Source organism: Eleginops maclovinus, chromosome 15 (assembly GCF_036324505.1).
Source record: "Eleginops maclovinus isolate JMC-PN-2008 ecotype Puerto Natales chromosome 15, JC_Emac_rtc_rv5, whole genome shotgun sequence".
NCBI lineage: Eukaryota > Metazoa > Chordata > Actinopteri > Perciformes > Eleginopidae > Eleginops > Eleginops maclovinus.
Window position 1 is genome coordinate 10898885 of NC_086363.1, and position 13468 is coordinate 10912352.

Sequence of the window (13468 nt, forward strand, 5' to 3'; positions counted from 1 at the left end):
GTAAGAACCTTTTCACAATGAATGGCTCAAATTACAACTGGCAATTTGACAAGAAAAGCTTTAATTGACACGAGCAAACTCGTAAAAACACGAGTGGTATCATTCATATCAGGAGGACATATTTTATTATTTCTTGTATACAAAATGTCTCCTTTCGTTAAGAGTTTGCGTCTCTTTATGTGCGTGTTTGGTGCGCGTGTGCCTCTAAGTGGGTGGAGGTTTCCCCTCTAACATTCCACTTCCTGCGTGTACATATCTACATGTCATAATAAACAACTGCATGCAAAGAGAACACATGCATTCACAGGTAAACAGACACAAAAATGCTCACTTTACAGGGTCACACAGGTGACAGAGAGGGAACTCTTCCTTTGCATCACTAAAATGTTTCTAGGACACTTTAAAACCAAAGGCAGAAAAGAGCAACTGATATTTTATGGAAATGTATTATGTTCCACTCAAAGCAGGAATTGTTTTTGTTTAATATAACCTACAAAAACTTCACTAAAACCAAAGGTCTCTAGCACAGTGATTACAGATATGAGTTTGTTCCTTTATGTCCAGTCCTTCTGCTTTGTTTATTTAATCAGATAGAGATTAATTAAATATGGGTTATTTCTGCTCAAAAGCAGGAGGTTGATTCTCACACCTTCATAATGTGGTCACAGATTTCACAGAAAGATTGCTCAATGCGAGGAAGATATCTGAGAGAACTATGTTGTGCTGATTAGATGTATTAAACAGATGGATGGACAGATTGCTAGAAGAATGAGCGGATCAGTGGATACATGCTTTGTTTAAATGATGTAGAAATTATATCATTAAATGGCTTATAAACAGTATGGTTTGTATGGATCATTTTTACTCTGTAAGCAAATTATATCAATATAATTCTAAAAAATGTACTAAATGGTAGAGAGAAAGCGGGTGGCCATGGTAAAGGGAATTAAGGGAAAGCATAGTACTGAATATTGGTCAACAACAGCATGCAAATCTGAAAACAGATTAATCCTGGTGTAATTGTAGAAGACAAAGCTTATGTGCAACTGGGTGAGGGGTGAAGTCCAACCCAAAAGTTGGCAGTGGGTATGAATTAATGCTTTCCATAATTTCCCAAGGGCACCAAGGAACTCACCCCCTAGGCAAATGCAAAACCTACAACTTGGGGAGTCTTTTACAGGTGGTCCAACAAAAAAAACACATGTGAAGTCCTTAAAGAAGCCTATAAAATGTGAAGGTTTTAATTATGAAACTAAATTAAAATAAGTTGTGAATTGTTTCAAGAACATAACATTACATTACATTACAATCAATTAACAGCAAGCAGGTTTAAAATTATTTTAAAGTCATAATGTTCCTCATATTTATGCTGGATTTAAAAAGTACTGCGGTATAATGTTTACATCCTTTGTATGTTGATATGTATATTAGCAAAAGTCAACATGTGGGTTTATTTAACCACATAACCATATAGGATCATATTCACTATTTAGCTTGGGATCAACCCTTTTCCAATGTAGGCTTTTACATACACATAGACAAACACTCTCACACAGACCATATGCACATGTTTGGCCTTCCCAACATTGGATCCGAAAGCATGGTGGGGTGATATCTCAAGCCCAGGGGCCATCATTAAAAATCATTCAAATGAGCCAACCTGTGCACACAATGCTTTGCAAAGGGGGAGGCCATCACAATACCTGCCCTTAACCTGTCCAATCGCGCCCATGCAAATGACTTAAACTAGGAGTCAATGGGTCCCAGGCTTCCTACTCAACCTACACCGTGAATTTGCATACCCTGGCTCCTTCCATTCAACTTGGTTTCAAATAACAAATTGTAGTTTTAATAATACCCTCGAGGGAAGAGACATAGGGGCTTGTGCAGAAGAAAGCTAAATACACATATTTAAAGGTAAATGCACAAATCATACATGTAAAAACAGAATGCCATTCACTTATGTGTTTATACTGAAGTATTATTGTGGTTATTTATTTTTGCTTCTTTTTACAATGTCATTATCACTAGTTATTTCTGGATAATTATTAATTATGTTTGTGCTTTACTGTAATTCATTGTGTTTCCTTTACTTTGTCCGGCCTGGATGTGATACAGTATGTTTTTAAATGTTCCCAACAAAGTGTTTTCTATTCTACTCTATTGCCTGAATTTGTATTGTGTGTTGCATCTTGCATGGCGACCTTGTGAGATAGCTGCTACATAATTAAAATATAATTTGAATAGATTAAAACCACCAGCTCCTCAAGGCAAAAATGACTGGAACCATTCTTGTGTTCACAGGTGTGTATAGGATTTGAAGCCTACAGGCAATTGCAACCAGCCAACCAACAATCATAGGCTTGCAGTAAGATATATTAGCACTTGAAGTCAAAAGCAGATTATGATATTGCCAATATGTAGCCTCTAAACCAACACAATTCATCAATATTTACATGTAACTAATAACAAGCTAATTCAGACAAAAATAACTCCCATGCTGTACTTCCTTCACTCAGTGTGCAATTATGTAAATCTTCATATTTCTCTCTGTCCACACACAGTAAGTGATTCACTTCACTGAGCACTCAGTCCACCCTGTTGCATGAAATAGTAAAAATGTGCAGTCCAAGGCCATGTGTAAGACTGTGTAGCCCTTTATCAGGCCACTATTATGATGACTGCCCTGGGACAATAGACTGGTCTGGGGTGATGATAATTACAAGTGACCAGGACAATACGGTCGCGTATGGAGGAACTAATACAATGAAGACACATTTATACAAATAAAGCATTAAGCCCCCCTTCTCCCCTGCAATGAATGGCTGAGCGATGACAGTCCTAGCACAGGGAGGATGGAGAACTCAACCAAAACAAGATAATCATAATACATGGTGGCCAGTTGCATTTATAAAGAATAAAGCAGAAGTTATGCAATACAGCTGGATCATTATTATATTACTCATCTTTGAAAGAAGGTTGCCGAAAAAACAGGCTAAACAAGTTTCTAATTTAAATGTGGATTATTTTTGAATAAATGCAAAGGCATCATCAGTAAGCTCTCGTTTAGAAGATGTAAAGTCAACTTGAGGAACAACTCTGAAAGGAAAGCATTTTTGCTTTAAAGGAAGTTGGTCTATGAGTTAGTGTGCAATAAATCCCCACAAGCAGAAGTGTCATTCAGTTACTTTATCTTTTTTAACATTATGTCTTGTCTTGTTGAGCACAAAAGCTCATTTTATCGCTTGATGATAATATCCTACCCCAATCGTATATGCTTTATCACTGAGAAACATCTGTGTTTGCAACACCAGCAAGCAGCACTACACTAGGCAGGTAGCCGAAAACAGAAAGCAGCACTGCAAATTCACTTTGTACGGATGCCAAACCCATTCCCCAATTGTTTGCTCCGTCCAGACCGATTAGTTCCCTTCTCCTTTTCACCAGAAGAGAAGTAACTCACAAATAGTGTTGACAAAAAGCATTTAGCGCGGACAACCAGGCAGAAACGCGCCTTTGACAAGTAGACTGTGTAGTGCTATGTTGCATTCAGGAACACTTGGTAAATGTGTAACCCTTTACAATGTAACCATTTAGGCACCAATATTATCCCACCAACATTCAATTGACCATTGCAAGAATATGTTATCCAGCCAAGTTTTGAACATGGTATAAGTATTATATATTTTAACAGTGTAGTTCTGCCTAAACAGTATTAAGCGATATTGGTTTAGACAGTTTACTCAACCTTTTATCGCGAAAAAAAAAACTAAAAACACCAAGTTTGTGTTTTCTATTTTAATAATAATTACATTGTCTTATGATTTTACCAGCTTTAATGGAGAGAACATCAAACTATGACTTTCCACAGGTTCGTTCAAACTGTAATCAGAAAACGTTCGCTGGTCTTTGAATGTTACAATGTTGGCATGCGCAGTAGCAAAGCTCAGGAGCGGCAATTTTACCGGGATGGTAGAAGGGGCGGAGCAGTAGTAGAGTGCTGTAGTTTAAATTAATGTCAACCTGCCTTTGCCAGCAGATCTAAACCAGCAGTGATAGCGAAAGTACGTGCTCAGTGCAACCTGAGAGCTGCTCTACACATATTAACATGGCTCGGCGGCCAAGAAACAGGTAAGCTCAAACAAGCCAATAATTCTTTATTTTGCATTATCTTTAACTTTCATTTTCCCTCTATTTGCGCGTTGAACTGGCGGAGTTATTGTTTTTTCTTCTCACATCACTAATGCTGTGCATCGTATTGACAGAGTTCATGTTTATTGTTTCGTCAACTCTTTCTTATACAAGCCGGTTTTGTGTTTGGGGTGCGTTGTTCTGTTTTCTTGGCGGATAAAGCAGAGGAGTGGTGTGTGTGTCTAACTCGCGCGCCCATGACAGGTGGTGGTCATCTGGCATGTGCGCTCCTCGCGCTGCTGTCAGCGGTGAGAGGGAGAAAGGGGTCTCCCTCTCAAACACACTCACACGCACACACACACACACACACACACACACACACACACACACACACACACACACACACACACACACACACACACACACACACACACACGCGGATTAATAACATTAGGCGGGTGGACAGGCGCGTGTCACGCCGTACGCAAAGCGGTGCATGGACAACATTGGTTTCAATATGCGTATAATGAATCATAGATACTGAAGCATAGCGTTTATCTAACTGTCTAGAGACTCATAGACTTGAATGCGTTGCAGCAGACAAACTCATGTCTTAAATTAAGTTTATGAAAGTTCTGAAATTGTTGTCTTTTATTATTTAGTTAGTTTTTGTTCATCTCAGTCAGGCACATGTTTTCATTCTCTCGTTGTTTCGAGATTGGATCATATATCTGGCGTACAGTTTATTTTAAACACGCTTTGAACCGTGCATACCCCGCCGCAGCATCTCTGATAGCGAGGGGCGCGCACTGTTATTTTGGAAACTGCGTCTTTTCTGTGCATTTGTTTCGATGAGTGGCTGGATATTTCCCTTGTTTTACTACACGAACACACATTTAACCACCAGTCACTCTCATCAGTTGACCGTTTTGTACGCTTTCTGTATGTGTTTTTTCTGTAAAGAAGCTGCTTGTTGCATTGGGGTTTCGTGCCTGGTTTGACCTATCACTGTTTCGGGTTGCGGGCTCAGTCTGATGGTTTTACACTGATACCCCAAAGAAAGGGCTAGATCCTTTCACACAAAGCAGCCCGCTCAGAGATAAGAGCAATGATTATCTTTACACTGTTTAGTTTCATTCTCAGCATGAGTGGAGCTGCTCTGTTCATAGTCTCTTAATTGCTTTAGTGAAGTTCAGAGCACTGTTTATTAATGCTTTTAATATACTTATTATTTGGTGTCCTTTTCCTTAGTTTTCCTCCAAAGTTGGATTTAAAAGAAAAGGGGAAAATAGCAGTTTATATGAATTAACTTAAAATAAACTCTAGTTTTACACAATGAAGTTGTTTTTTTGTATAGTCATTGCTGTTTATTACAGGTATTCACACATATATAGGTAAATGAACATAAATAAGGAAGATAATCCACAGTAAATATCCTCTTGTACACACACTCGCACACACACACGCACACACTTCTCAGAGGGGTTCCTCCTTCACTGTTGCCCTTTATCCCACCAAAGTACCCTACCTAGCTTCCACGTTTTCCATGCTCTACTTTCTGATTGGTTAATTTATCACTTTGTGTGTGTGTGTGTGTGTGTGTGTGTGTGTGTGTGTGTGTGTGTGTGTGTGTGTGTGTGTGTGTGTGTGTGTGTGTGTGTGTGTGTGTGCGTGTGCGTGTGCGTGTGTATATGACTGTACCGTGCTGTACAATGTCACTGCAGGTCTGAACACGCCAGGGTCACGAAAATTATGATTGCATGTGCCAATCCCAGTATCTGTGGAAACCAAAAACATTGGAACCTGTTCATCCATCCCCCCCTCCCTCCCGCTTACTGTTCTTCCTCTTCCTCTCTCTCTCTCTCTCTCTCTTTTTTCTCTCTCCCCTTCTGGGTGTCTTGGCTAAAAGCCTGCACCCAGACCTTCAAGAATGACTGGTTCTGTGTGTGTTGACACCTGATGATTTAAAGAGTGGGCTGAGTTCTTTATGCGCTCTGTAAAGAGACGATTAGGGAGTAGTTTGGAAACAGGCAGGTCATTATTGTGCTTATTATTTACCTTTCTATTATAATACACTGTTATTTTTCACACAGTCGCCACCTTTTGTTCATTTTATTCTCTCTCTCTCTCGTTGTGTCGGCAGTGTTTACAGCAGCGAGGAGGATGAGGAGGAGAACGAGATGTATGAGCATGATTATGATGGAACGCTGGCCAAGGCAGGGAAACGCCACCTCGGCAAAACACGTTGGACACGAGAAGAGGTACACACAAACACATTCAAAACCTTCTGACTAACACAACGTTATTTGATTATGTATGGAAATGTCTTCAGGGGTGATCTCGCACAAACCTGCGACCTTACTGTGTTGTCTGGTCCAACCACATTCATCGACTATTGTGTTAGATCGCCGTGGGGTGATGTTCATTGCAGCAACATGTTTATTACTTGGCTGACAATATGTTTTCCTCCTCCCTTAGGATGAGAAGTTAAAGAAACTTGTTGAGCTTCACGGGTCAGAAGACTGGAAACTCATCGCAAGCCTACTAACCGTGAGTCGACGTCCTGTGCGTACACACATGCACTCACAGATGCACACCATAACTTCCCAAAGCATAAAGATGATTACTAATCTCCTGCTTTGTGATTCACCAGAACCGTACAGATGTGCAGTGTCAGCACAGGTGGCAGAAGGTTCTGAACCCAGAGCTCATCAAAGGGCCTTGGACCAAAGAGGAGGACCAGAGGGTAAGGAAACTAGACCCTAAACTAAATGATAACTCTCTGCTCCATAGCTCCAATGGACATAAACCACACTGTACATTTTACATATTCTATTTAATCTTCCATACCTTCCACACTTAATGTATATATAATATCCTTTAGGTTATATTTTGTGTACATTTTTAGTCTGACATGCATATATATCTTTCTTTTAATGCTATTTTATTTTTATTGTAATGTACAGCGCTTGCTCTTATGTTGCTGTAACGCAAAAAAGGCCCAAATGTGGATCAATAAAATACTTCTGTCTAAATGCAAAAATGACATTTCCCTTTGTGTGTCAGAGTAAATCCCTCACATAGTAATGCAGAAGTGCTTTAGATGTTAGAGTAATAGGTTCAGGCAATCCAGTGTCATTCAGGGTAATAAAAACAGCTATTCTGTAGCAACCAAAGGCTGCTGTTGCACATTTCTAGTTTCCCAAAAAGTTGCTGTTACCCAACGAGCAGCATGGAAGCCGGTGAGGTGTTTATTGAAAGTCCAAAGGCGTTATATTTCCACCCAGATGCCACTGTAATGATTAGCAGAGTGGCTAACGTTCCACTGGAAACTCCCTCCCTGCTCACCAGCAGGTGCTCTCAATCACCTCTTAAGAAAGATAAAGAAAGAAGGATAAGACTGCTCGATGTAGAAGAGATTTTCCTAAAGGGTTCTATTGTCTTTTTTCTCCCCTTCTACTTCTCCCTCCTCCCTTGTTATTGCTCCTTCCTTCCTCTTTCCTCACCCATTTCCACTACCACTTACTTCTCTACTTTTTCAACTCTCTTCCTTCTCTCCTCTCATCTTTCCTCTTTCTCTACCCCACACCCAAACACACCTACCCCAGGTGATCGAGCTGGTGCAGAAGTACGGAGCCAAGCGCTGGTCGGTCATCGCCAAGCACCTAAAGGGGCGCATCGGCAAGCAGTGCCGCGAGCGCTGGCACAATCACCTGAACCCGGAGGTCAAGAAAACATCGTGGACCGAGGAGGAGGACCGGATCATCTACCAGGCGCACGAGAAGCTGGGAAACCGCTGGGCCGAAATCGCTAAGCTGCTCCCCGGCAGGTGAGGCAGAAGAAAAAAGAGAAGCTAAATGAATCACTGAGCTCTGGGTTGGTTGACTGTGCAATGCTGTGGTTTAGAGAAAGGGGAATACAAAGAAAATAAGAACTGAGAAGAGAAGGCAGTTTTAATTTTTTATAGAGAAGGGCCTAGAATCAAATTACTAAGACAAAGACACAAAAGATAATCTAGTCTAGACACATCAGTACTAATAACCTTATCAGCTGTGTGTGAATATCTGTAGCAGCATCAGTGTGTGTGTGAATTGATAACGCTGTAAATAGCATGTCTTCTCATTGTGTTCACGTGTGTCTGCGGATGTGTTTTGTAATCAATACAAGTTAGTTAATATGTCTTATTTTTTCTGTGACCTCCAGGACAGACAATGCTATAAAGAACCACTGGAACTCCACCATGAGGAGAAAGGTAGAGCAGGAGGGCTACCTGCAGCTCACGTCCAAGAACGCCAACTCCTCGCTCTCCATCGCCCACGGCTACGTCAAGAACAGCAATCACATCATGGGTTTCCCCCACCACTCGCCCAGTCACACGCAGATGTCCCCGCAACTCTACTACATCTCCGACACACACAGGGTGAGTGGGCGACGACCTGGAGTCCCGGGAGGAGAACTATAGAATGCTGCAGGTCATTCAATAATAATTGTTTCTGATTGGCTCAACAGGTACCGTTCCCCTTGTCGCTGCCTTTTAACATCCGGAACATTCCCCAGCATGGAACAGCTGCTATACAGGTAGAGACGACACGTCCACACACACTCACTCTAGGGTGGTTACAGGAAGGATTGTATGACAAGAGTATGGACTTAAACCCTGCTCCCGCCCCCTTTTCCACAGAGACACTATAACGAGGAGGACCCCGAAAAGGAGCAGAGGGTGAAGGAGATCGAGCGGCTGCTCATGTCGACAGAAGACGAGCTGAGAGGGAAGCCATCGCTATCAGTAAGTCCCGCATGAGTCCTTTTTGGAGAAGAAAAAAATCTGAATATTATTGCGATTTTATTTGCATTTTTATCGGCAATTAGAATTATTTTAACATCACTCACATTAAAAAATACATTAAAATGACCATGTTGAAATGGATTTTAAGGGAATATCTGTAGCAATCAAGGAAGTGTGTAGAACACCATTTGCAAGTCAGGAACATACAGCTCCGGAAAAAATGAAGAGACTACTCCAAATGATTCTGTATGTATGTTGGGCAGCCATTCCAGTGCCTGTTGAATTCCAACACAGAGAAAAATTGTCAGTAGTTTATAGAATACAATAACCACTGTGATTTTGATCATTTGGAATTATTGGAACTATGAATCATTAAAAAGTGACAGCACAATTTATGTGCATGCCTTTTTGACCCTAGTTTAAGGACAGTGGTTGCATGTGTGTGCCTGTATGAGGAGGAAACATCTGGGGGGTCTGTTTCTGCAAATGATGAAATAGGACCATAGCGCCAATTTAGTGCACGTGCGTGACCCCTTGTGCAACCCGTCTTGACATAAAAGTTCCCTTTCCTCTTGTCAGACTTGAATGATTTCTCTCTCGCGCTTCTTTGACACTCAGTCTTCATCTCTCTTTCTCAGATGAATTTGTCCTATCCGACAATCTGGGCCAGCCAGAGCGCTTTGACCAACAGCTCAGAGGGCGGCCTGTTGTTAACTCACCACCATGCCCCCGCCCTGCCTCTGGATCAGAGCTGCCTACCTGAGGAGAGCGCCTCTGCATCACGTGCGAACGGCAGGAATAACAACAACAACAACAACAACAACAGCCTTCACAGCAGCTCCACGTTCTCAAATACTATTCCAGAGTTCATGGACTGCGTCATCGACTCGGTGAGTATCTGCGTGCGGTTCATCTTTGGGCCTAAAAAGGATAGCATAGCAAGTAGCGACATAGATTTTTACCAAGTAGTGGGCTTTGACCCATATTTTCCCGCCGTTTTCCTAGAGCCTCCCCTCGGATAGGAGCGCCTTCAGAACAGACAGGGTCCTCTCGCCCAATCAGGGCTCAGGAAAGGCTCACGGAGCACGGGCTGCTATCGCCTGCTCAACTCCAAAGCCCTCACCAGTCAGAAAGCTCCCCTTTTCTCCCTCACAGGTAGTAAAAGTAGCCGCCTAGGTTCAGAATCCATCCAATCACAAACCTGCCACCTGATCAAATCAACCAATCATTTAGAATTAGATCTCTGCTGTTTTTCTCCATGTTTTTAAATTTGCACCGGCCCTCTTTTTCTCCTTTCTTCTCCATCGTAGTGTTCGCCCATGATCTGCCAAATTGCCTTAAGATTAAACCTCCCACTTTGATTGATGGTTTTGCTTTCTTTTTGTCCCACAGTTTCTCAACCAGTCAATGAGCTCGGAGCACTCTGACACCGACAGCTTACCGATGAGTTCGCCCGTGGACACCAAGCCTGTGATCAACCACACCATCAGCCCCCACACAGACAGTGAAATGTAAGTGGCTCTATCTCTCTAAATGTTCTATCAGACAAAGGTGTGTATAAATGGCGCTTAACAAACATTTTTCTCTCAGGTTCAGAACCCCAAATATCCGTCGGTCCATCCTGGAGTCATCTCCCTGTACGCCCACGCCCTTCAGGTCAGCCCTGGCCCGGCAGGAGGCCAAGTATGGCAAACTACTGGTGAGGAACTTGAAAAATATCTGAAGGCTTGAATTGGTGTGTCGCATTCTGTTGTGCTTGTTTGTGTCCTTGTGACTAACTTGGAGGGTTTGTCTCTTTTCCCAGAATTCCCCTCTGGAGCAGCAGATGATAGAGTCCATCAAGCAGGAGCCCATGGAGTGTGCCATCGATCAGCCTCCTCTGAAGAAGATAAAACAAGAGGTAAATCACACTTCAAACAACACAGGGGCATAGAAGATGTGAGACAGAGATTTTTGTAAGGGAAAGGATTTTAGTTTGCAACACGGTTTTGAGTTTAATGGTTGGATTCAACTGCAAGCATCTAAGTTTGTCGTGATATTAACCACCATTTATTTTGGCTCCTAGGTGGAGTCCCCGTGTGAGAGGAGCCCGTGTATGCAGTGGGAAGGACAAGAGCTCCACACACAGCTCTTTTCCCCAAGCGGCCCCGCACAGGAAGTACCTGTAAGCTCACCTTCAAGTTCTCCAAACCTAGGCTTTTCTTAGTCACTCACAAATATCCCAAATCTTGATTTCTATCTCTAACAAATGTCTTCTATACTTTAATTTAGGACCTTCTCACCAGCTCAATGTTGAGTGACGATGGACACAAATACCACCACCCCCGCAGAGGCATGGGCAGCCCACTACAGGTGTGTAAAAGGGTTTACATATTTTTGTCGGCCATTCAGGAAGTTAGCATAACAAGGACTCCCTCGACAAGAGCCCATGGGAATTTTCCATTGGGCTTTTAAATAGTAACACCACTTCTATAATAGTTGAAGCTCAAATACGATTGCCAAAAAGTAAAAAGCTCTATATGTAATGCTATAAACAAACTACATCATGCTGGAATAACTTCATATTGATCTAGGTTTTAGAAATGATACAAAGATGGCGGTGATTGCTCATGAACTCATCCTCCTGTCCTCTCTTGTCTACAGCAGCTCAGTCCCTGGGAACAAGGGACTTGTGGGAAAACAGAGGAGCACGTCCTGGCCTCGGAGCAGAGCCACAAGTACATCAACACTTACCCCACGAGGACACTGGTCATGTAAAGAGACACTTGTTGAACTGAGAGATCAGCAGTCCCTGCGCTGGACGCAGCGCGGCGGATTACATTTTTGTTGTGGTACAACAGTTGGGAGAGACTCTATGCCGTCTGTGTTTTTACACTCACACTTGTTGGATTTCAACCAACCAAAGACTAACCTTTTTTTACTCTTTTATACAGAATTTGCTCTGGGTTTTATTGTACGTCCTTACTCTCGGTCTCGTCATTTTTTAAAATTGTTGTATTATAAATGGGAAACGGTGGCTATATAATTTTCATTGGGATGTATTATTAATTCTGAATTTTAATATTAATATAAAGAACAACTTGATTAATTTATTTCCTTTTGATAATGTTATTATTGTTTTGTTTGGTTTTTTTTTACAATTGGCCGATGGAGCAGTGTTGATTTTAAGTATTTAAGCCCTAAGCATTATCATATATTCCAAAGGCATATTAATGGATTGAAAACTGACCTCTTTATTTCAGTCATGAAACGTTTCTGTTCCTTTTCTATTATAATTTTTTACAGGCTACAATGTGTCTACTGAGAATTTCGAGACTTTGGTCCATGCCACATAATGTAAACACTTATCGCTGAACCAGAAGCTGTTATTAAACTATGGACGGCCATGTTTTAAACAAGGGGGCCAGCCTTATTAGTATTACCTGACCACCACATTGGCACCTTAAATTACGCTTTCATTTCAATTCACTTCTGGCCTTCACAGTATCCTGTATTGAACAAACACATGTGTTAAAGAAAAAGTATATATATTTACAAAATATTAAATGAGCTTATATTTAATGAGCTTCACCCAGTAAGAGTAAAACCAAGCTGCACTTGAATTTTATATTCTCCATAAAAAGCGAGGGATCTAAACACTGATATTTTATATAATGCTACAAACAAATACCAATTGAAACTTTTGTATGGTTGTTTGTTTTTATACATTTCTCTTGAATTGTTTTATATTGTTGTGTATTCAATCAGCATTTTGTTTTCTTACTAAGACTACAGTAGTCCATTACAAACACTTAGCAGACAATCTTTTATACGCCTTGTTTTTTTATAGTAGCTTTTGAGCAAAAATGATTTTATAAAAGCATTTATACTTGCCAAGTTTTCATGTTTTTTATACTTTTCTATACTGCCTAGTAAATAAAGTGTGTTGTTTTTATTAAAATCTTTGTGTTGGGTGTCATTTTGGGCATTTTATTTAAACTAAAAGCATGAGTTGAAGTTGTAAAAGTAAATAGCAATTTAAAAAGCCGTTCCTCAAAGAGATGAAACGACATTTCCATACATGTAAGCTGTAAATATGGTTTTACAAGTCAATATTTTAGAACAAATAGCCTGCAGTAGTTACCAGTGTAAACAACTGTGAGGGCGCACAAGTGTCCAGGCTAATTCCTCTGTTTAAAGTGAATGAACTATTTGCTATCTGGTTCACGATGCAAATCTTTAAGGATTGTAGTATTCAAATACCCCACCTTCATCTCCCCCACACACACACACAATCCTGCAGATACAAAGGTTTATTGTCATAAAGTTGTGCCGAGCAGATCATAAAACTTTCCCTCCATCTGCCAATTACTAAGTGAGTTCAGAGTTTATCAGCCAGCGAAGATAGTAAGCAAATGTATCCAACTGTTGCCTCTTTTTCTGTGGAAAACAGGGCCCACTCATGCAACAGTTCCTGAAACACAAACTCTGGCGAATAAAGTAAGTCAACTCCGTTACTAATTTCAATATACTGTGTGCAATAACTGTATATAAATCCTCCAGAAACACACA

General features: G+C 41.1%; 1 protein-coding gene across 3 annotated transcripts; it reads left to right on the plus strand.

Annotated features, from left to right (window-relative positions):
• Nucleotides 1-4007: 4007 nt before the first annotated feature.
• Nucleotides 4008-12875, plus strand: myb (v-myb avian myeloblastosis viral oncogene homolog). Of its 3 annotated transcripts, none has more exons than XM_063902373.1 (15): nt 4008-4131; nt 6275-6392; nt 6610-6696; nt 6785-6877; nt 7740-7960; nt 8335-8551; nt 8641-8709; nt 8813-8917; nt 9556-9807; nt 10310-10428; nt 10508-10616; nt 10722-10817; nt 10983-11081; nt 11189-11269; nt 11561-12875. In XM_063902373.1, exons 1-15 carry the CDS (start codon nt 4109-4111, stop codon nt 11672-11674), a joined length of 1803 nt encoding a protein of 600 aa, XP_063758443.1. In that variant the 5' UTR covers nt 4008-4108; the 3' UTR covers nt 11675-12875. The 3 variants fall into 3 exon arrangements, with proteins under 3 accessions (XP_063758443.1, XP_063758444.1, XP_063758442.1); XM_063902374.1 differs by having other exon boundaries at nt 6610-6681; XM_063902372.1 differs by having other exon boundaries at nt 4050-4131; nt 6610-6681; nt 11564-12875.
• Nucleotides 12876-13468: the final 593 nt, after the last annotated feature.

Coding starts and splice junctions, on each gene's coding strand:
- myb (XM_063902373.1), top strand. CDS start 4,109: ATGGCTCGGCGGCCAAGAAACAG. Junction 4,132..6,274: donor GCTCGGCGGCCAAGAAACAG/GTAAGCTCAAAC, acceptor TTGTGTCGGCAG/TGTTTACAGCAGCGAGGAGG. Junction 11,270..11,560: donor GCATGGGCAGCCCACTACAG/GTGTGTAAAAGG, acceptor TCTTGTCTACAG/CAGCTCAGTCCCTGGGAACA.